At 47.7% G+C, this 24,686-nt stretch overlaps 1 protein-coding gene across 5 annotated transcripts in view; it reads right to left on the reverse strand.

Moving 5' to 3' along the window:
- CADPS2 (calcium dependent secretion activator 2) overlaps nucleotides 1-24,686 on the reverse strand; it is a 2,489,915-nt gene that overhangs the window by 2,030,430 nt on the left and 434,799 nt on the right. For all 5 annotated transcript variants that reach the window (XM_078680818.1, XM_078680809.1, XM_078680789.1 and 2 more), the window contains exon 2: nucleotides 21,508-21,621. In XM_078680818.1, coding sequence (XP_078536944.1) covers nucleotides 21,508-21,621 — 114 coding nt within the window. The remainder of the gene's footprint in view (nucleotides 1-21,507; nucleotides 21,622-24,686) is intronic.

The following is a 24,686-nucleotide window of genomic DNA, read 5'->3' on the forward strand; positions in this document are numbered from 1 at the left end:
CTATTCTTATTATTCTGCCCTACATGACTTGCACGTCCAACTGGATGCAGTGTTGTGTTCTCCGGATGTTCATGCGCTGGTCCGCCATAGCGAGTACCTGGCGAAGACAATATCGGATCATAACCCGCTGCTGTTGGCGCTGAGGTGGTCTCTGGGAAGGCCTGCAAGCCCTACTTGGCGATTACGCCCAGAGGCTTTGGAAGACCAGGTATTCCGTGCAGAGGTTCAGGAGGGTATAGAGCAGTATTTCCTCGAGAATGAAGGGAGGGGTTCGACCCTGGCCCTGGAGTGGGATGCCTTTAAGGTGGTGGTGCGGGGCGTGTGTATTGCTAATAGAGCAGGAATGCGGAAGATGCTTTTGACAGACATAGAGAGGGAGGAATTGTGATTGCGTCGAGCAGAGAGAGCCCATCCTGAGGACCCGGGTGCACAGGTCGAAGTTTTAGCTGCGAGAGAGGGAGTGGTGGCACGGGTAGAGACCCTGGGGTGCTTCGACCACAAGGAGTATCTGGTGCGGGCACACATGGAGAGAGATAAGGTTGGTTCCCCTTTGGCATGGTTGGCCAACCCTGCTCCGAGGGGTTCGCCAGTCCTGGCTTTGACCACTCCAGTGGGTGTACCAGAATATACCCAACAAGGGATTAACGAGATGTTCTTGGCATTCTATATGGACCTCTATGAGAGTAAGCTGGATTGGATGAGCTCTTGGCTGAGGTACAACTTCCGTACCTTGAGAGCACCCAGGGAGATAAGTTGGGGCAGGAGATCACAGTGGGGGAAATACGTAGCACAATTAAACATATGGTACATAGGAAAACCCCAGGCGCAGATGGCCTACCAATTGAGTTTTACTCCTCTTATGTTGATATCCTGGCCCCCAAATTGCTGCCAGTTTATCAGGAAGCCCGAGAGGTAGGGAGACTGCTGGATTCTACTCGCGAGGCTATCATTATCCCGTTGCTGAAACCGGGTAAGGACCTAGGTAGGCCTACCGCCCTTTGTCTATGTTGACAGCCGACTATAAGATATTGAGTAGGATTCTTGAGACCCGGCTTCTTCCTTATATGACGCAACTGGTCCATTCTGACCAAGCTGGCTTTATCCCAAAGCGCAATACCGCAACTAATGTGCGATGGCTGCTGCGGATTTTGGAAGAAGACCACAGTGAGACCCCTGCCATAGCGGTGCTCTCAGTGGATATTGAGAAGGCATTTGATAGCCTTGAGTGGCCGTATTTGTACCGGATCCTACGCGAGTTCGGACTTGGGGGCGAATTTGTGGGATGAACTTCTCTATAGATCAGCGACGGCTCGGGTGCGGACGGGCGTGACGATCTCATCGGCCTGCCGGGTGAGGCGGAGCATGGGACAGGGATGCCCGCTCTCTCCATTGCTGTTTGCATTGGTCATTGAGCCACTGGCCTCCCATGCCCGGTTGGGGAGGCATTATCCGGGCTTATACCTCCGTGGGGACATGCAGTTTATCTCCCTCTATGCGGATGACTTGTTAATCTTTCTCGTCAACACGGATACGGCTTTGGAGGATACGTGACAATTGCTTCATGTGTTTGGACAGTACTCGGGGCTTAAGGTAAACTGGGCAAAGACCTGCCTGTTTCCGGTGGCGCCGGCTGTGCTGAACCCTACGCAAGTGGCGGACATCCGCTGGGAGCCCCGTTGTTGACCTTATTTAGGCACCAATGTTTCTCATACCCCCGAGGATTTGTTGGAGGGTAGTTTAGGCCGGGCCATACGTGGACTTAGGGGTAGTTTTGGGTTTTGCCACTATCGGTAGCGAGTCGGGTGGTGCTCCTGAAGATGGTGGCGCTCCTGCGCCTATTGTATTATTTTTGGACGTTGCCGATCTGGGGGCCGGCTCCGTCTTCCGACACCTCCGCTCTATGGCTGTGGGATTTATCTGGGGGTCGGGCAGATGGCGGGTTGCTATGGCCACAATGATGTGCCCGAGAGCTGACAGGGGTATGGCAGTGTCAGATTTTGAATGATACTATTTAGCAGCGCAGTTGCAGTGGCTCACCCAGGCTGTGGCTCGGGAGCTCCGGGGCCCAGATAGCCCTGAAGGATGATAGATCCCACGGTATATTTTGTCCTTTATAGTGCTCCGGTAGAAGATGCGTCTGGTCCTGCTCACTGCAGAGGAGAGGAAGCTGTGGTTGTGCTGGAATCGGAGCCAGCGCCGGGCCGGATTCAGTCGCCCATATGCTCCGGAGATTCCGCTGGGTATGTGTCCGGCCTTACCGCATGGCGGGGATTGGGCGACACTAGCTCACTGGGAAGATCTGGGAATACAAGTGCTGGGAGACCTCTATGAAAATGAAACTCTGTCGTCGTTTCAGGCCCTTCAACATAAATACGATCTTCCACAAGGGGATTATTTGTTGCATTCAGCGCTTATTTCGGCTATGCAGCGTTATTGGGGGTTGGGTCTGTCAGAACCTCGAACCTCAATGGTGTGCCAGTATGTTGTGATGGCGGCGGGAACTGTTAAGGCCATTACGTGCCTTTATAGGCGTATGTTGACTGAGGCTCTGAAGCCATTGCGCACGTTGCAGGGGAAGTGGGAACGGGACCGTGGCAGGGAAATCCCAGAAAACACGTGGGTCCAGCTGATTAGAAGAGCCTGTAAGAGTACGTGGAATGCTAGATTTCAATTGGTACAATTCTATATCCTGCACCGGGCATATTTGAGGCCAGCCAAGCTTAATCAATATTTCACTGCGGCAGTCGCTCAGTGCCCGAGATGTCGCCTGGAGGGAGCTGACTTTCAGCACATGATGTGGGGGTGTACGAGTTTAGAAATGTATTGGAAGGAGGTGCTGGAACTGCTGTGTCATATAACTGACCGGACATTAGAACTAGACATGGGCATTTGTTTATTGCACTGATTCCCAGATACAGCTAAAACGAAAGTGAGAAGTAAATATATAGACCTGGGCCTTGTATTAGCCAAGAGGGAAGTCACAATGCATTGGAAATCAGCGAGGGGGCCAGGGGTGGGAAGATGGCAGATGGAATTGCTCAAATGGGCGCAGAGTGAAGGCACACTTAGGTTGCAGCAGGCCCTGTGAACTAATAATGACAAGTCACTGAAGGAGGCAAGGGTGTGGGAGGCCTTAGTTGCGATATTGAAGGCCCCAGAATCTGAATCAGGGGAGCGTTCGGACTTGGAGGATTTGCGAGATCCAACTGGTGTTTTGGGACGGGGGACTGAACCGAGATATGATCAATGGACTTAATAATGATCTCCGAGCAGAAATGTTATGACCTGTACTGTATCACTGTTGATCACGTTCATTATTGTATTGGATTCTGATGTACTTCAATTGCTGATAGGTCACGCTCTTGAGGCGCACCGGTGGCGGAGGGAGGGATATGGGCGGGGGATACAGTGTGAAGCGGTTGATGATATATTATATTGTCAGTTATCCAATTGATGTTGCAATGCAGCACACCGGCGTTGATTGTTTGAAACTCAATAAAAAAATGTTTTAAAAAAAAAATCATGGAACTATATGGTATCTTGCAACAAGCCACCCGCCGCAAAAGACCTTGGGGCAGAAACAATGGATATTTGAATTGGGAAGACAGTTGACACATGAGGAATGGGAGGAAGTGTTCCTTAGAGCACGCCACACAGCGCGTTACACAGCTAGCATTGAGACTGCTACTAAAATAGTTACATATTGATATCTTACATCGACGCGCCTCCACAGGGGTAACCCTGCACGTAGTGTGGACTGCTAGAGAAGCTGTGGGTCCTCCAAGACATTACTCCACTTGTGCTGGGACTGTCCCAAACTTACACTGTAGATTTGTTGGAATTTATGTTGCAATGTGATAGACTTGGTTTCATTATGGTGTGATGTATCGCCCATTATTCACTTATTTGCCTTTTTTTCAATTCTATTAAGAGATTTGAACAATAAAGTGCAAATTTAACCTGTCAAAATAATCACTTTTGACAGGCCTACAACCCCCTCTTTTACATTTTTATAAGTCATCCCTAAGTAAGCCTTACTGTCCATTAGGGCAGGGTGTAAAGTATTAAAAAGTAGGGCAAGTTAAGGGTAATATTAAACTAATCCTTACAGTGGTTAGCACCTAAAATGCTATTTTCACTACAGCAGGCTTGGGTGCTAAAGCTGCATTTGGATAGAGTATCAAGTTTAATAAATGTTATCACCACTTGAAAACAGCTACAAACTTCATTTTGGGACTTTTCGAAATATTTATTAGAAGCCTACTTCACTGATAATGTCAAAATTGCAATCAATATTTTGGAAAGGTAAGTTTTAAAAAGTCACCTTTGCCCAGCCTGAAGTCCCTGGAAGCTAAAACTCCATTTTGCTCTTTCCCCTTTGCTGGCCAGTAATCAGCATTTCAATGGATGTGAATGAGGTGTGACTTGCTCCTAGGGACGGGGCAAAAGGCTTTGGGTGCGGGGAGATGGCAGGTTGCCCTTGACAGGCACAACATCTCCTCACACCCAATGCCTTTAGCCTCTGTGGGCTTGTTATCTGGGCCATGGACTGGATTAATTTCAAAGAGGTCTATGCTGTCACAAGCAGATGAAGCTAACACCCAGGCCTGCACCCTTCATTTGTCCCTCCAGGCAGCCTGACCTACATCACAGTGGGCTACTTATTGAAATCAGTTTTCAGATTCTGCTGGATTGTCAAGACCTGCTTGACAGATCTGCTTGGATTTTTCACATGACAGTGGGGGGCCACAGAATGGCAAAACAATTTGTGTGTATTCACTGTCTGGTTGCTGAAAGCTCAGTGTTTGTCCTACCAGATGACTGTTTCTGAGTTTGCTTGGGGGCACAGATGCTGCACACATACACCACAGCCTTGAGAGCACACGTTTACATTGGCAGAAGAATGTGACCTTCTTGAAAATGCCCAAAAGGTGTAAGGTTAGCCCCAGAGCACAAGCATAACAGTGGCATCTCCAGGTACCCACTTCAGAGCACACCTGGACCGGTGGAAGATAAGAAGAGGAACTGAATATGCTTTACACGACCTGAGATGAGCCTAGAAGATTGAACCTGCTCTCCCTCTTATACCCAGGACAAAGAAATGAACTTTAAGATTCAAGTGGGTGGCCTCCTATTAAAGCTACAGGGACATAAGCTACAAGAGGCCTTTTCCTGCAACTGCCCAACTGACCACTTGTAAAGCTCCTCCAATGAGGCACTGGGAGGGCTTTACAAGTGTACTCATGAAGTGGATTGGGGCTTACAGGACTAAAGCCAGAACATAAAATCTTTCACCTGGACAAACCTGGTTAGTGCATTAGACATGGTCACCATCGCGGCCAAAGTCAAATTGCACTTTGGTCCTGTTCTATGGCAGCCATTGACTATCATTGGTATTTTGTGCTCCCTGGTGATATTTCTATTTAAACTTTAAAAATTCATATTTCGGGATCCGATTGATTTTGTGTTATGTTATGTTATGTTATTTTTATTTGTACCGCACACAGCTGCCCCAGCAAAGGGGCGTCCCGGCGCTTTGCAAAGGTAAACACAACACGACATTAAAATCAGATAGGCGAAAAGAAGAGACACCTCAAAGGGACTAGATAAATAAAAAGGTCTTAATGGCCCGCCTAAACTGAAGGAGCTCATCAATGGCCCGGATTTGCGGAGGCAGAGAATTCCACCAGCTCGCCGCCAGAACTCGGAAAGAGCGGCCACCAGCTCTACTCAGCTTAAAGCGCGGGACCACCGCTAGGTTCTGGCCGAGTGATCTGAGAGAGCGGGAGGGGACGTATGGGATCAACAGGTTCTCTAAAATTTGTGGGGATATCCCCTTGAGGATCTTAAAAGCAAGGCAAAGAACCTTGAATCTAATCCTCTGCTGCACAGGGAGCCAGTGAAGAGAGCGCAGGGTGTTAGACACCGGGCACCGCCTAGGCAAACCTGTCACCAGTCGGGCCGCGGCGTTTTGAACCCGCTACAGACGGGAGAGTTCTGACTGGTTAACCCCTGCCAGTAGTGAACTGGCATAGTCCAACCTAGACAAAACTGATGCCTGGACCACCAGTTGTCTTGTAGGTGCGTCAAAGAACTTGAGAATGGGTCGGAGACCTCTAATAATGCCATAGCAAGAAGCTGCCACCTTCTTGGTATGGCAGATGAAACTCAAGGAGGTATCAAGCCACACCCCCAAGTTCTTTAACTCTGACGCTGGGAGGGGGGTCACAACCAAATCCAAAGGCCACCACTTGTCGCCCCACAGAGACACCTGTTTACCAACCGCCATGATCTCCGTCTTTTTGGAGTTTAACTGGAGACAGTTGGAATTCATCCAGTTAGCCACTTCCCGCAGACCATCGCAGAACCTGGGAGCCTCCAGACCTGAGTCCCCACTCAGTGTGACCGCCAGCTGCGTGTCATCTGCGTAGGAGACCATAGTCAGGCCCCACCGCTTGACGACCGCAGCCAGCGGTCTCACATAAAGATTGAAAAGGGTGGGACTCAGCGATGACCCCTGTGGGACCCCCTGGTCTAATGGGTAAGATGTCGATTTACCGGGCGGGATCGCCACCTGGAATGACCTATCAGTAAGAAAGGATCGAAACCAGCACAGGGCGAGGCCAGAGACACCCACCTCCTCCAGCCGCCGAAGCAAAATCCCGTGCGAGACCGTGTCGAAGGCGGCACTGAGATCTAATAACAGTAGTGCCGCCGTTCGACCCGATTCCAGCACGGAACGCAAGTGCTCGACCATAGAGAGAAGGGCTGTCTCTGTGCTGTGACCCTCACGGAACCCGTTCTGGGTAGGGTCAAGAATGTTAAACCTACCAAGATGGTCTGTAAGAGTGGCATTCACATGGGCCTCCGCTACTTTCGTGGCCCAAGGAAGAAGGGAGATAGGGCGGTAGTTTTCAGGTTTAAGGGGGTCAAGGGTCGCCTTCTTCAGGATTGGGGTGACTACTGCCTGCTTCCATCTGATGGGAACCACTCCAGAAGAAAGAGATAGGCTGATCAAAGACAGCAACGGGGTGCGACAGACCGGCGCCAAGATCTTAAGTTGGGCCGGTTTCAGCGGGTCTGCCGGAGAGCCAGACTTGATTTTAACGCTGAGAGAGTCGAACACCTCCATAGATAACGGGGGCAAGATAGAGAGACACTCCCCCTCATCTAAGGTGCAACCAACCATTGTCATTTTGTTTACTAAATTGTACACTCTTTATTCAAATTGTTTTTTGATTTTTATTGTTTTGCATTTCAACTTCATAACTATTTTATTACTGCATAAATACTTTACACATTATCTCTAAGTTAAGCCTGTCTGATCTGTGTCGTAGCTACCAAGGGGTTGAGGTTAGTGGCTCGTTGTTCACATTGTTCCCATGCTCTTGCATTATCATTTTGCCGCAAGCAGCAGCATCATTACATTGCATAGCGTATCAGTATAATTTTTGGAATATTACCTTACACTCTGTGTAAGGTCACACAATTTGAGAAATTATGTAATTTATACGAGTGTAGTTTTAATTTTACCCGGGTCTAATTATGACCTATCTGTTCTGGTACTCCTCTCTCAAGAACCCCAATGTTTTTTGCCAGCTTTCTTCAAAGGATTGGATGGTTGTTTTTCAGAAGGTTAACAGTGTAATGTGTGTAATGCATCCTTGTGCAAAAAAAGGACATGGGCGCATTACAGGCTAAAATACAGCACTAAATGACTAATTTGAATTTCACATAATTTTGCTTAATTTTCTTCAGATTTCACATTTTTGGTCAAAAACAAACTGCATGATTTCACACATACCCAGTCATGATTATGGAGAAAAATATGACGTCATTGACATGATAAGCAACTTAGCTGCTTACAGAATGCATTCAGCACCAGCAGCAAACTTTGCTAAGCACAAAGAAGATGGGGACACCGTGGTCAACCCAAAGGATCTAAGCAGACTACTTCCACAGAAGACACTTGCAGTGGGATCAACATCAAAACTGTCAGAAAAAACAAAGTACTCTCATATCTATGTTCATCAAGGATATGCTGTGCCACCAAAACTGTAATCTGGTCCGCTTTCATACAGTGGGCTGTTCAACATGATGGAAATTCACCTTTTCCCATTTACTTTGGTGAAAGGAGAGGGGTTTATGGAATTTGTGGCTGCCTTTTGTCCAAAATGAAAGGTTCGAAGCCAGACCTATTTTTCAACTATCACTAAGCCAAAGCTGCAACATGAAATGCTAGAATTGATTGCTAAGGCAATGAGAGTACTGTGCAGTGCATACATCTCACTAAATACATGTGGACCAATTTGTCAAGATACAGACTAAATGGTATCCTGTTGTCACACTTGCTGGAGGCCTATTTGTTGAAGGCAGAAGAAACATCTTCCAATGTTAATAAATAAGTCGCTAGTTTGGCTAATAGCTTAATCGTTCACCCTGATAGAAATACCAGGCTGCAATAAGAGACTGTAGTCTCCAAAGAGTAGATCTGTGTCACTGTACTGGATCCACAGAACAAACATTTCCTTTTCAGTACTGGATGTCTTTATTTATAAGAGTTGTATCACCAAGACGCTGGATGAACTTGAAGCTTGAGATCGCAACTTCGAGGGAAATTCACCTTTTCCCATTTACTTTGGTGAAAGGAGAGGAGTTTATGGAATTTGTGGCGGCCTTTTGTCCAAAATGAAAGGTTCGAAGCCAGACCTATTTTTCAACTATCACTATGCCAAAGCTGCAACATGAAATGCTAGAATTGATTGCTAAGGCAATGAGAGTACTGTGCAGTGCATACATCTCACTAAATACATGTGGACCATTTGTCAAGATACAGACTAAATGCGCATCACTGCACAATGGGAGTCTCTGTTCCAGTATTCCCTGTGGAATAAACATGCACAGCTGCCAACATTGGGAGGGAGGGGTGGGGGGGAGTGAGCAGACCAAGAAACCAAGTAGAGTGTGGAAAAGGCCGCTTTAATGAAACAGGTGCACATTTACACAACGAATCCTCGGCAAACGCCTAACAATCTAAAACTTTACCAATTGTTTGAATTGTTTTTCCAACCCCCAAAACACCCACCCCCGCCCCTCACCCTCAGTCAAACCCGCCCCCACCCGTACATACCCCATCACATATTAAAACCATACAACAGCCCCATTACAACCTTATAACTTCAACAGGCCCCAAAACCATATCTCAAAACCCCACTTACAGCCAAAGCCCGACCAGATCCCCCAGCCTATGCCTCCAAACCCGAATTCCACCTGCACAACTTCCCCTGACAAAATCTACATTCCAAAATCTCAACTCCCCTCGTGCCCAAAATTGGCAATTCAAAATAATCCGCACCGCACCTGTTCCAAGCGACAAGGACAGAACAATAACAAAAAACCACCATGTCCACCTGTACCAAAAAGCTGCGCCCAACAAAAGGAAAAAAGAGGGGGCAAAATAGCCAGCATCAGCAAAAAACCCATGAGATGCAACCAAGACAAAGGAGGAAAAAACTATAAGGGAGGGAGGGAGGGACAAAAACTCGCTATTCTAACACCCGGCCACCAGGTCACCTAAGCCTAAAATGGTGGCCGGGGGGAGGAGCCCAAGCCCTTTATAGGCTGGGCTTCCTCCACAACCAAAAATAGCCCAAAAGAAGCCCAAACCCCTGGCCTGCTTCAAAATGGCCCCCACCCGACCCTCCCAAACAGCCCGGGGGGGGGGACCTCCCAGGGGTCGGCTGCCCCCCCCCAAGCCCCCCTTGGGAGGGAGGGGTGGGGGGGAGTGAGCAGACCAAGAAACCAAGTAGAGTGTGGAAAAGGCCGCTTTAATGAAACAGGTGCACATTTACACAACGAATCCTCGGCAAACGCCTAACAATCTAAAACTTTACCAATTGTTTGAATTGTTTTTCCAACCCCCAAAACACCCACCCCCGCCCCTCACCCTCAGTCAAACCCGCCCCCACCCGTACATACCCCATCACATATTAAAACCATACAACAGCCCCATTACAACCTTATAACTTCAACAGGCCCCAAAACCATATCTCAAAACCCCACTTACAGCCAAAGCCCGACCAGATCCCCCAGCCTATGCCTCCAAACCCGAATTCCACCTGCACAACTTCCCCTGACAAAATCTACATTCCAAAATCTCAACTCCCCTCGTGCCCAAAATTGGCAATTCAAAATAATCCGCCACCCAGAAAGCAGTGGGAGAGGACAACGAAACCCACCTTTCTGCCCCCCCAAACAGCCAACAAAACCTGTGAAAACGAGGGGCAAACGCGTACTTTAAACCAACGCATTCCTGACCGTCAAACAGCGGGACAAAACCTCTCGAATCTCCAAAAGATACAAGTCCATCCCCATCCGGGATAAATGAACCCCGTCACTGTGGAAAAAAGGCACAGCATCATACCGAATGTCACTATGAACAATCCGGCCAAACCCCAAGTCCCGACAAAACCGAGACACCTCAAGATTAATCTTCCTGCGGGACTTGTCAATAGCTTTAGGCTTCAATGCATTGCGCCAGCACCTCCTTGGGATCAACTCAGTCCACAGGACGTGGCACCCAGCCCATTGCTGGTGTAACAAAGAAAGATCCTTTTTCATGGTCCGCAGAAGAACAACACCCTTAACTGAACACAGGTCATTCTCTCCAAGATGTAAAACCAAAATATCCGGACAAACCCCTCCCACCAACCACGAGTTAAGAGCCGGAATAAGATCCTTCCACAACATACCCCCCCGTCCCTTCCAAACAACATTAAATAAACGTTCATTAAAGCCAAGCATAGCACCAAAGTAACTCAATCGAGCTTGAAGCTGAGCTCTTTTAACGAAGGAGTGCCCCACAATCCATATCGTCAGGACAGCGGAACGAGGACCAGCCACAGAACCTGCAAGAAAAAGAAGTATCAGAAAGGCAAAACAGAAGAAGACGCAGGCGCATCCCCAACCGTACCTCGGACATAGCGCTGAAAACAGTTTGAAGTCCAGCGCCCCAAATGCATAATGTCCTCCCGTGACCAACCCCTGTGAAAAGCCTCAGTGGCAGCTCCAATTCGAAAAGAATGTGTGCCATAACGAGACTCATCCAAGCCAAGATGACGCAGCGCTTTTCGCAACACCATGCGCAGTTGGTATGTAGTGACCACAGAACCATCCAAGTGTTGAAAAACGTTATGTTCTAAAACACCACCCGAAAGCTCCCACCAGCAGCGCGCCCAGCGCAAAGGGCAAGTCTCCACGGAAGAAACAGCTTCCAACCAAATACCCTTGCCTTTATTTCTCTGATCCGTTTTGGAATGAGAAAGCCAAATATGAACACCTCTAACAGACAAACGAACATCACCCCACAGAACTCCCTTGGAACACCGATTACCCAACAACTCGGACACCCTAAAGGCGCCAAAAAACATCCAGACCATCAAGGTGGCAAACAGGCAAGCTTCAGCCCTGTCTCTACACACTTCCGGCAAAACCGACACCACACTAGCCAGCCTCTGCCAAGACAAAGGAGACCTCACCGCCGGAACACCACCCCGCTCCCGAGCCCACCCTTCTAACATTCTCCTGCCCAATTCCCCCGCAGATGGTGAGTAACCCCAGAACAATTTACCCATAAAGGAAACACTCGCCAACTTCCCAGCAATAGTAACTCTGGATAAACCCCTGTCCATCAAACCCAACATAAACTGAACCACATCCTCTGATCTTTGCCACGACAGGTCCCTTTTGACAGCTCCAGAAGCCAAAAATTCTTTCCATGCCAACTCATACGCTGTTCTTGTGGAAGTCGCTAAGGACCCTACCACCAGCTGAAAGACCCTGTGTTGCCTACCGTCCACAGATGTTCCGGCATGGGAGTCGGCGTCTCGTCTGCCTCCAAAGCCAGCCCACGGAATCTCTCCCACTGTGAACGAGACAAAGCATCCGCAATGTCATTGTCCACACCAGGAATGTGTAGTGCCCTAAAGCAAATATCAAATCTAAGGCATCCTAACACAAAGACCCTGAGCAGCTTCAGAACTTGCACGTCCTTGGCAGATTGTCTATTGATCACCTGAACCACAGCCAAATTGTCAATCCTGAAAAGAACCTTCTTGTGAGCCAAATCCTGGCCCCACAACGTTACTGCCACAACAACCGGGAACAGTTCCAAAAAGGCAATGCTCCGGCCACCATTCCTCCAAGCATCGGGCCACCGCTGAGCACACCACCTCCCTTGCCAATACAGTCCAAAACCATCACTACCAGCCGCATCAGAAAAGATCTGCACATCCCACATCCAATCCACTTCCCTATGTAGAGGAACTCCATTAAAAGAATGCAGAAAGGTGACCCACATACGCAAATCCTCCTTGACACCCGCCGACAGCCGAACCCGATGATGTGGCAAGTAACGACCAGACAGAGCCCTGCCCAGTCGCCTACAGAAAGTCCTGCCCGCCCTGACCACCCGACATGCAAAATTAAGGTGACCCAGTAAGACCTGCACTTCCCGCACCATGACTTTCTTTTTAGGCAACATTTGTTCAACCAACTCCAACATGTTCCTTTTCTTATCCAGGGGTAAACGAGCCTGCATGGACTGAGAGTCAAGTTCAATGCCCAAAAAAGACATGGTCGCGCAAGGACCCATGGTCTTCTCCGGAGCCAAAGGAACACCCAAATGAACCATAAGGGACTGGAACTGAACCAACGCATTCTGGCAGTCTAAAGAATCGGCAGCACCCACAAAAAAGAAATCGTCTAGATAGTGAGTAACCAAAGTGTGACCAGATTGCTGTGTGAAGTACCATTGTAAGAACGTACTAAACGTTTCAAACAACGCACATGACATGGAACAGCCCATTGGCAGTGCTTTATCCACGTACCACTTCCCAAGGAATTGGATACCCAGAAGAGGCCAATCTTCAGGATGGACTGGAAGCAGTCGAAATGCGGATTTAATATCGCATTTTGCCATTAGAGCCGAAGGGCCCGCAGCCACTACCAAAGACATGGCCACATCGACGGAAGAGTATGAAACAGAAGCTGCTTCCTCATCAATAAAGTCATTCACAGAACTACCCTCAGGCCACGACAAGTGTTGGATAAGCCGAAATTGCCCCGGGTCTTTCTTGGGAACCACCCCAATTGGTGAAATAATTAACTCTTCCAGAGGCCAATCATCAAAAGGACCTGCCATTCTGCCTTCACACACCTCCTTGTTCAACTTCTCCTGGACTATATCCTTATGTTCATCTGCCGACTTAAGATTCTTTGACCACCTCCTCACACGAGGCCCCACATAACCCAGATGAAAACCATCTCTGAAACCAGACACCAGAAACTCTCTCAGCTCAGCAGACCCATACCCGTGTAGCGCCTCAGACAAATGGAGCACATTAACCGGCGTACGAGCCTTTGGGCCCAACACCTGATGAACCTCTCCCTCCCCTGGAAGCCTGAGGTGTCTGTGAAGTGGCCTGATGTGTGGAACCCTGCTGTGACCACTGTTGCCCACCCGGAGGTCTGAGTCCCCAACATCTAGAAAGCGGGTGGCTCTTTTTCCCACACTGTGAACATTCATGACGGAACTTACAAAACTCTCTAGTGCATGTCCCTCGATTGAAGTCCCAGCAGGTCCCAACATTAGCCTGTGCTGATGTACCTGACCCCACCCCTCCCCGGGTGGGTCGCGCTTGAAAGGGGCGGTAAAGTAACGGCAAACCACTGGCTGTAAAGATCGTTTTACCACTAGAAGCCGCACCCATGGTGTGTTGCCAAAGGTCTGTGTCTAGTTCCCCCCACTTCGCCTCAGGGTCCCAAGCCATACGGGCCCTAAACTCCTCATCATACTGTGCCCAAGCAAAGTCATTTCTAGTGATTTGAGCTTTACGAATCACATCCATGTATTTGAACAACGAAACGCAGCGCTCAGGAAACTTCTCACAGTATACACTGGCGTATATTAAAAACGCCGCCGTCCAATTTTCGATGGTCAGGGGGACTTTAGGCCGCTTAGCCAATTCGTATTCCTCTTCCTTGGAACCCTCTTTAGCACGTACTTCCCTATGTAACAACTTTAGGAGTTCCACAAACTCACCATTCCAAATTTTCTCCTTAGTGCTCAACATTAGATGAGCTCCCAACGGCTTAGTGACGCCCATATAGGGCAACTTCTTGATTTTCAACTCCTTACTATGGACAACCTTACCTGTGTCAGTTCCGACAGTAGAAGTCCCACTGTCCACTTTAGCCGCCACCCCCTTGTCAACCCCATCGGTACCCACACCGTGGTCTTTTACATAGCGACCCTTGTATAACCTACCCCCAGACCCCGTGGAGACTAAATCTTCCCCAGACCCCACAGACACCATTTGAACCTGAGGCTGCACCTTCTCACCTGGACGTAACAAAGGAGGCTGACTTGGCTCCGTTCTCCACTCCACATGGGAAACATCATCCGCCGTCCGAGGAGCCCTCACTGAGGGGCCGAGCGCTCGTGGCCTGGACCGTTCCGCTCTCCCACGCACCACCGGTGCCTGTAAAGAACTAAGAGACACATGAGACTGCCCCCCCTTAGACACAGTATCCCGCACTTCGCCCTCCTCAGGGCTATCCTCATCATAGTCAAGAATTAACGATTCATCCAACTGAGAGGGGGCAGGTAACACCACTTCCTTCCGGACCTCTTCAAGGGTCAGTGAACGATCACGGGCCTTACCAACCCTGACATGAGAGCGAGGCGGGGAGGCAGACTGTACCCGCCTGTATGCCCCACCATCATTACCAATCCCAACACCTGTCACCGGCAAGAAATTCTGAAGACCTTGCGGAGCCAAAGCAGTCGCGCCGGACCTGCTCTTGGAAACTGCGCTGTAATCCCTCGATGGAGCCAGTGAGATCGCACGTGACCTGCTAAAACCAGCTGCGCCGACATCCCTCGTTGGGGCCACTGAGGTCGCGCTTAACCTGCTTGTAGTGGCCACGACGGGATCCCTCGTTTTGACGGGACGTGCCGCGCAAGGCTCCACCCTCTTTTCACCTTGGCGCAAATGGGCTGCCTTCCGCCCTACCAAGTCCGCTGCTCCCGACTGCTCCCTATCCTGAAAAGAAAAAGGCCGGACTGATGTGCCAGGGTCCAAACTGCCTAAAGAACCAGCCGCTGGGAACACGTCCCCAGTTACCCTACCAAAAACCTGACTACCCCCCTGAAAATCAACTGGAACCTGCCGCTTACTCTTAAGAGCCGCGCTCAAACGAAGCGGAGGGGGAGAAGGGGCACAAACTTCCTCATCACTGCTGCCGTCAAACAAAGCCAGAATTAACTCTGACGCCGTACCCGGAACCTGAGAACCCAATGCCACGCCGTCCTGTGGCGCCCCCTCCGAAAGACCTGACACCCTATTCAGGCCGCCAACCTGTAGTCCCGGGAAATGCACCACGCCAGACCTCGAACCCACCTCACCATGAGCTACCCCAGTACCAAACCGCGTTGCATCACGCAGCCCCTCAGCCCAAGAGGGAAACACATCCAGACCCTCAAAAGACCGAACCCTAACCCCCGAAGAAGCCCCACCCCCATCACCCCCCACTGTAGAGGATCCCACCATCCCCTCATCTGCAGGCCCAGAAACAGAAGAAACCTGAGGAAAAACAAAATCACCACCACTTACACCTGGCCGCAAATTGGGAGAAACCTCATGACCCCCAGTCTGCGCCCACTCACCCTCCCCCACAGAACCACTGCAAACCGAAAAAACTTCCCCTCTAACAGATAAAGGGGGGGAAAACAATAAAGGGCTAAAAGGCACCCTACTGTAACCTGCCCCACCACCTTCTTCCAAAGAAAAACCAACCTCCTGAGCAGACGTAAAAGAAACTGCATGAGGCCCAGGGTTATTGAAGGAAAGCCCTCCCCTAGACACCCCCCGCGCTAGTGACACATCCTGCATAAGCCCCTCCTGACAAGAAACCACAGAATCAGGCTCCGGTCTGACAGACACGCTCTGCCTAGGCATAAAAAACAGCGCGTCGCGCTCTGAAAAGGCCTCCGCCCCTCCCCCCACAGCGACGTCACCAAGCGCCACTGCCGAGGTAGAGGCAGAGCGCCGAGTACCACCACGTGTACCAGAGGCCCGGCGACCCTGCTGAGAAGGCGCAGAAATTGCCCGCTCCCGGAGTGCAGACACCGGTACTGAAACCGGCTCCGCCCGCCTGAGGCCCTCACTCGCCAGCTCCCCTGTGACACACCCTGCAGCGCTGGGCTCCGAGCTCCCCGCACCCCTCCCCCGCTGCCCCTTCACCGCCGGGGCCGCTCTGCGAGAACGAGAGCGGCCCCGCTCACTTACCGACTCATTCCGTCGACGTTTGGGCGACACACACGCCGCCACCACGGCGGACACTCCCGCCGATGCACGACGTTGGGGACGCGGCTGCTCGACCTGCCGCTCCCCAATCACCAGATCCAAGCGGCCCGCCTCGCTAAGGAGGCGGATCGCCTCAAGGACGCGATAATCTTCGCCTGCCATCGAATAATCCGACAAACCTGACTATGACGCACTAAAAATCACCTCACACAAAAACTCGCTATTCTAACACCCGGCCACCAGGTCACCTAAGCCTAAAATGGTGGCCGGGGGGAGGAGCCCAAGCCCTTTATAGGCTGGGCTTCCTCCACAACCAAAAATAGCCCAAAAGAAGCCCAAACCCCTGGCCTGCTTCAAAATGGCCCCCACCCGACCCTCCCAAACAGCCCGGGGGGGGGGACCTCCCAGGGGTCGGCTGCCCCCCCCCAAGCCCCCCTCCTGGTAGAATTCAATACCAAAGTCAACAAAAGGCTCCAACCCACAGTCGTGGGATTAGATGTGTTGCCACTCACAATAGCAATAACATTGCCAGGTGGATGGAACACACAGAATGTGATGCACGGCTCATTGCATCAAACTGATTGTGCAGGACTTCCATAAAAATGAAGAAATAGTTCACAACTTAATGTTGGGTTTGCACACATTTCAGCCATTATTTTAAAGCCCAGAAGTGCCTGAGGATCATTCAGCATGCTGAATAGTCCCTAAAAAAACCCTAACACAGGAGGTTTCCATTTGTTAGATACCCACCATCTACATGTTGCAACATCTATTATAAGTCTATAAATGATTATGTGCTACAAAGGGGAGGAGATACTAATGCCAAAGCCATGTCAATAGATGTTGACAAATGGGGTCTAATGGTGGGCCAGATCAAAACACTCACATCTTTTGAAATTCTGAGGCTGTGTCAAAAATGAAGATTGCAGAATGAGCCATGGTATCCTGTTGTCACACTTGCTGGTGGCCTATTTGTTTAAGGCAGAAGAAACATCTTCCAATGTTAATAAAGAAGTCGCTAGTTTGGCTAATAGCTTAATCGTTCACCCTGATAGAAATACCAGGCTGCAATAAGAGACTCTAGTCTCCAAAGAGTAGATCTGTGTCATTGTACTGGATCTACAGAACAAACATTTCCTTTTCAGTACTGGATGTCTTTATTTATAAGAGTTGTATCACCAAGACGCTGGATGAACTTGAAGCTTGAGATCGCAACTTCGAGGGCAAAGAGGAGCTGAAGTGCTGTCTTTAGCAATATGTGAACAGCATATTGGTAGCTCCAGCAGTATGTTGTTGCTGTTCTGATACACATGATAGCTGCAGCTTCTGACAGCCACCCTCTGCCTTTTCAACGGCCGTTCCGAGCAAAGGTTTTACTAAATTGCACTAAAGAGATTGGATCCTGCAGAATATTTTACATGATTATAATAGGGGAAACGCTATGTGTAGATGGCTTGGATGAGTAGACAAGTAACATTGACCGTCATAAAGTGATTAATTTGGTTCACGGGGCAAATCACTGTATATCTGCTACAACTGGAGCTTCCTACCTGGCCTTCATTTGGGGTGGAAAACTATATGAGTTATTCTACTTTCAAACTAGGATTGTGTATGTCCTAGATGTGCATATGGTTTATTTTTGCTCTGTTTTCTTAAAACGGGGCTATGAGTAGTAATCTCTCCTTGTAGAGGTTCACTGGCCTGTACTCCTGTCTATAGTAATTTCATCCAGAGAGTGCATGTGATGCATAAAGTTACACTGTTAGTCACTGGGGTGGTGATACTAAACAAGACTTCCATGGTGGCACAAACTGTATCCAACATTACTAAATGACACGGGGATTCACATCCTCTCTTGGATGATCCCAAATAGAAAGGTTTTCCAATGATTCCAAGACAAATTGCCATCCCTTGAGAGACGTTTTCTATAGGGGCATAGCTATCATTAGCTCAGCAGGTGAGTGGCACGGGGCTCCAGGGCGTGGTGGGTCTTCCTCACCCCAAATAATGACCTAATGATACGGCCTGATCCCAGGGGGCCCATTGCACTCTTGCTGTGATCCTGTGTGCTTCACGTGGTCACTCCACCCTGCTTCCATTCCCTAGGTTAAAACAATATGTAAAAGGAGGGAAGAACCTTTCAAACATACACAGAGGGCCAGTTGCTAATACTTAAAGAGGAAGCTTTCGGCTGATCTCAGGGATATTAGAGTGGACCACACACTTAGAAAAAATCAAAGTTTAATCATCAGGCATCTCATGCATTCCCTACAACATAACCTACTTTTAATGACAGAGGTGCATGTAAATGCATACGTTTGCATTTACACATCAGCCGCATAGATGCTCATTTTCGTGATTTTTCTTATCTTTTGCTAATTTTCCTGACTGTACTGGTAATATTTGCATCCTTAACAGTGAGGTGAGGGCAGAGGACTAATGAGGGAGCCTCTCCTTCCTGTCCCAAATATAAAAAAAATAGCTGACATCCCGTCACTTACCCCGACCACTCCCTGTTTCTTCCCTTCCCTCCAGAAGCTGCGTTCCCTGCATTCCAGAGCTGCTCTGATGGGCTCTAATAAACCCCAGCCACCGCAGCCTGGAATTCCTTTGGGATATAGCCACAGTTAGTTAAGAGATCAGTAACTCACCATCCCTACAACACAGTAGCGAATTATCAGATATAGAATCCATTATTCACACTAATGCCTCTCAGTGAGAACCATACATAGAATTTTAGATGTGTCTCACTAAAATCCAGGGATGTTTTTCACAGAGGGGTTCTGTGTGATATCCAATAGACAACGAGAACAAAGCTAGAGATGTGTATGATGTCACTCAGAATCTAAAGAAGAAAAACAACCCATAGCTCACTTTTTGCTCAAATATATTTTAATGCTATGTTTGGCCCCCAAAATCATTTGCCCCTGCTTTCAACTGCTATTCAGTGGCACAGGAATAACGGGAGAGCTATACATAACATATTCTTTCCTCCTCATCTAAATGTATAAATGAAGTACCTTGCCTGCCATACTCAACCAACCCCCACCACCTTCCCTGCTTTCCTTCGCCCTCCTTTAGCTGTGCTTTAAGCTTTCGGTCAAAACAGTCAAGAAGCACTGCACTGAGAGGGTCTCATAGAGCCCTGTCAGCCTAGTAGGCCTTTATGAAATGGCAACAGTTGGTATCGAGTTTTGTTATCAACTGTTGCTATGTCATAGCAGCGATTTATCAGATTTAGAAATAGATGTAAACAGTAGAGGCTTACTATGGGAGCCACGCATGACAATTCGCTAAACTGCAAGAGTTGTAATAAACTCCAAAAGAGGGAATTGCCTTTATGCAAACAGCAGCATTCACTAATGCCACTGTTCCACAGCTTCCACATGTCAGGATAGCCTACAACACAACCATATAGTGCACTCCAGCATTATGTTACACACGTACAAGTCTATTACAGCATTTGTTATACTCGAACCTAATAGACAAAAGATTACTTTTTACAGTATGTCATATTTACTTATATAACTTCAAGCTAACCATGCAACAATCTTCGTGCATTGATATAAAGACAATAGGCACTCGGAAGTGAGCCATATCTTTGGACAGCAACCTACTAGAGTGCTTTTCAAACAGCCAGTCATGCATCACAAAAATTAATTCTCATGGCCTCACACCCCCCTCGTACAGGACTGGAGGTGGGCAAGCAAGTTTCCCTAAACATAGAGACTTACACACACAACTTCAACAAGTCAGAAGACGTTTTAAGGCATGGGCAAAGTGGACAATTGGACTCAAGGCTCTCGAACACACACCGGCATCGTAAAACCGCTGTTGTACTCTCTGTAAGACATTGAACCACAATATAATAGTGTGCTTTTCCAGTAATCGAAAAATGTCAGTATAATTATTATTTTCTTTGTGAAAATGAAATCAGGGCAATTAGACATACTTTTTTATTATAACGCATGATGAAAACAGTAAAGCGCGGTAAAGACATTTGCACTATAATAAACAGAGAAATGGGGAGGGCACAGCCATTAGATTAAAGAGCAAAGATTACAAATAACAGATTATTGTATGCGCACAATGTGACATTCACCCTTCTCCATTTCAAACATTTTTCCACCGAGCTATGCCCAAGAACTCTCAGAGTCAGAATATGTTGTCTAGGGCGTAGCCTTTTATTCACATCAAACCAGCTAATTCTTCACTGACCAGTAGGAGAAAACAATCCTGTTTGGATATATACAATTATTCACAGCACCATGCTTTAGCCGCATCAACCTGTCAAAGGCATTAACTACATCAGGCGTAACATTACTTGCACTTGCCCCTCCCCTTCGCTTTTGCACTCGGATAAACAGCAGCTGCCCGCTTGTTATGTGCGGGGGAGCCCCCACTTCGGTGGCAGTCAGTACGCCCCCCCCCCCCCCCCCCCCGTGAGAACACGGGCACGTCCCCCGCCTATCACAGTATACCCTGCATTGACACCTGCTTCTATGCGGCGCGACGGCGCTTTTAACGCACTAAAGAAACTAATTTAAATGCCACCCCACCGCTCCAGCAGTGAAAACAAGGGCGCGTCCCCCGCATATCGCGGTGGGACCTGCTAGCCCTACACTGAGTTGACCACCGTTTCTATGCGGCGCAAAGGCATTTTAAACGCCTAGAAGTATAAACTGAATACATAAACTAAAACACCTACTACACTAAACATATACTAAACGCTACGCCCCCTCAAACCTCCTGTGCCACACTGCACACCGCCGACTGGAAACCTCGCTCCACATCAACGACGCGCCTCTATGGCTTGCTGGAGGTCTGAGGGGACAAAGAGGCCGAATACTCCAGGGCGCAGCCTTAAATAACCTCCCCTACAATCCTGCGTGCCCTGATGACATTGTCGTCCTTCCTTACTCACATACCCCCTTAACCAGCCCTTAAGGGGCTCAGTCACATGGCGCAACTAGGGGCGCCCCTCCCCTAGGCGTGGGGGGGGGGGGGGGGTGCACCTGTTCATTTTAGATAAATTAATGCCTTAAGAATGTACCAACACTAGATATGAAATTTCAAGTAGAAGTGAACATAAGAGGTTACCTTTACTTTGAACTTGAAAAATAAATAATATAAAACTTGCCTCATAATAACTTCGAACTGCATTGCAAAATGCTTCATCGGCCACAATGTGCGTGTCCCCGCGCAGGAAGGACTGGAAGCGATCCTTGATCGTCTGTAACTGCTGCTTATTAAGCTAGAAGGGGACACAAAATATGGGAAATAAATAACCTACTTTTTCACTCACAAACAAAACATTTGAAAGAAATTACAAAGTATTAGCGGAGGTCCAATGATGCATCAAAATATGTACAGGGATCACACAAAAGAACAATTAACACAGTCTATTAAACTCAAAGTTTGCCAACAGAACTGGAAATAATTAAATGGCGTCAGCAGCAACAGAAGTAGAAAGTAGAGCTACTACCAAAAGACCAGAAGCAACAATAGTTCCTATCACATCTTGACCCACATCAGCATTAACTGCAGTGGCAAGGGCAACCACAACCGTATCAACAACAGCTAAAACAAGACTTGAAAGAATTACTGAGACCAACACACACTGTTGCTAGTTTCCATCAGCGCTGTGACCATAGCAGTGACAACAGTTGATGCAATTGCAATTTTTAAAAAAAGGACCCAGAAGTAAGCACAGCTGCCAGCATTATACGGACGTCATTAGCAACAAGCATTTGCAATGCAATAGGTCTCGCATTAGGAAAGTTTGAGCTGTTGGTATTGTAAATGACAAATTTTATATTTATGTGTTGGTTTTGAAAATAGCGAAATTAATAGCTTTGTTATTTACAATGCCAATAGTTTTAACTTTCGCAAATGTGACACCTATAGCATTTGTAATGCAATATGTGTTGTATTTACGTGACTTAAATGTATTGATATTACTAATAACAATGTAGCATAATTATGTGGCAATGCGTGGTATTGTGTGGAGTGTGTTGCATTCAGTACAGTGTAATTATGTGGTGTGTAATTATGTGGCACTGAGTGGTATTTGGAGTGTATGTTGCATCAAGTGCAGTGTAATTATGTGGCATGTAATTATGTGGCACTGAGTGGTATTTGGAGTGTATGTTGCATTGAGGGCAGTGTAATTATGTGGCGTGTAATTATGTGGCACTGAGTGGTATTTGGAGTGTATGTTGCATTGAGTGTAGTGTAATTATGGGGTGTGTAATTATGTGGCACTGAGTGGTATTTGGAGTGTATGTTGCATTGAGCGCAGTCTAATTATTTAGCATATAATTATGTGACACTGAGTGGTATTGTCTGGAGTGTATTTTGTATTCAGTAGAGTCTAAATATGTGGCATGTAATTATGTGGCACTGAGTGGTATTGTTTGGAGTGTATGTTGCAGTGAGTGCAGTGTAGTTATGAAGCATAATTATGTGGCACTGAGTGGTATTGTGTGGTGTGTTGCATTCAGTAGAGTGTAATTATGTGGTGTGTAATTATGTGGCACTGAGCGGTATTTGGAGTGTATTTTGCATTGAGTGCAATGTAATTATGTGGCGTGTAATTATGTGGCACTGAGTGGTATTTGGAGTGTATGTTGCATTGAGTGCAGTGTAATTATGTGGCACTGAGTGGTACTGAGCGTATGTTGCATTGAGTGCAATGTAGTTATGAAGCATAATTATGTGGCACTGAGTGGTATTGTGTGGAGTGTGTTGCATTCAGTAGAGTGTAATTATGTGGCGTGTAATTATGTGACACAGTGGTATTTGGAGTGTATGTTGCATTGAGTGCAGTGTAATTATGTGGCGTGTAATTATGTGGCACTGATTGGTATTTGGAGTGTATGTTGCATTGAGTGCAGTGTAATTATGTGGCTTGTAATGTGGCACAGAGTGGTATTTGGAGTGTACGTTGCATTGAGTGCAGTGTAATTATGTGGCGTGTAATTGTGGCACTGAGTGGTATTCTGTGGAGTGTGTGTTGCATTCAGTAGAGTGTAATTATGTGGTGTGTAATTATGTGGCACAGAGTGGTATTTGGAATGTATGTTGCATTGAGTGCAGTGTAATTATGTGACGTGTAATTATGTGGTGCGGAGTGGTATTTGGAGTGTATGTTGCGTTGAGCACAGTGGAATTACGTATTATGTGGAGTGTATGTTGTATTCAGTAGAGTGTAATTGTGTGGCGTGTAATTATGTGTTGGTCTGACTTGTTACAACCATGGCAAATCAATATCAAGCTATGAAAAATTGAATCCTTTCTTTGTCTAAAACATTTTAAAGGATGTGCTTTTAGTGAGACAACCAACTTATACTAATTTTACTTTTAGCTACATAACAATGTACAGTTATCGTCCGGGCTTTTCTTTAGAGACGGACTTGTCACTTTTTGCAGCTCTATTTACATATGTTGATTAACTATTTGTTGCTTTCTTCAAGCTCCCGAACTCAGAATACCATGTGAATGGGTGCCTTTAGAAACGGGCTCCACTCAGCCACTAATGCCGCAAACGTTTATCATGCCGGGTGGAGGGCCGTGGGCACAACTATTGCAGTAACAGAGTGCGGATCTAACCACTGCCACTTACACCCAAGGTCAGTACATGCTACACAGATACCTAGTAAGCGTTAGAGAACGCCCACCGCGTGCCCGGGCTACCCAAATTGCGTCCCATATGACAGCTAACTAACGGGCCTGCTGTCTAAAGGAAACAGATAACTCCAACCACACGCGGAGGCCCTGACGGGTCCAACCAGCGTTCCCTCCACGGATCCTTCATGCTGTCACGGTGTCACCCCCAAACCCCGGGTTAGCTTCCAAATTCGAAGGCGGGCAGCCCTTTTCGGCTGAGCCGTGTAAAGCTAGCACACGTACCTGCACAACACCTTTGAAGCGCTACCTGGCAATCTATATTTCCCCCAACTCACTTAAACAACACCAGAAACGGCGTTGTGTCCTTTCCACGGACGACTTTTCTTGAGCATTCTTTCTAAGATGAGCACTGCCATCTGCAGAAATGGAGGGAACATCTGGAAGATATTCTGCGCTCCGTGACGCGAATGGGAGAAAGATGATGTTTTTTTAAGCAGAGAAATGGTGGGGAAATCCTAATAACTGTGAAAAACGCGAACAAAGCAACAAATACTCTCTCTAGCTACCTCAAAATATTGTGTATTCCGCACAAAAAGCCCGTGTTTCATTTTGCAAAGGCCAGCTCCTTCATTTGCCCAAATCAACTCGGCATAATAAAAAAAATGCATAAATACATAAAGAAATAAATCC

Source organism: Lissotriton helveticus, chromosome 1_1 (assembly GCF_964261635.1).
Source record: "Lissotriton helveticus chromosome 1_1, aLisHel1.1, whole genome shotgun sequence".
Taxonomy (NCBI): domain Eukaryota; kingdom Metazoa; phylum Chordata; class Amphibia; order Caudata; family Salamandridae; genus Lissotriton; species Lissotriton helveticus.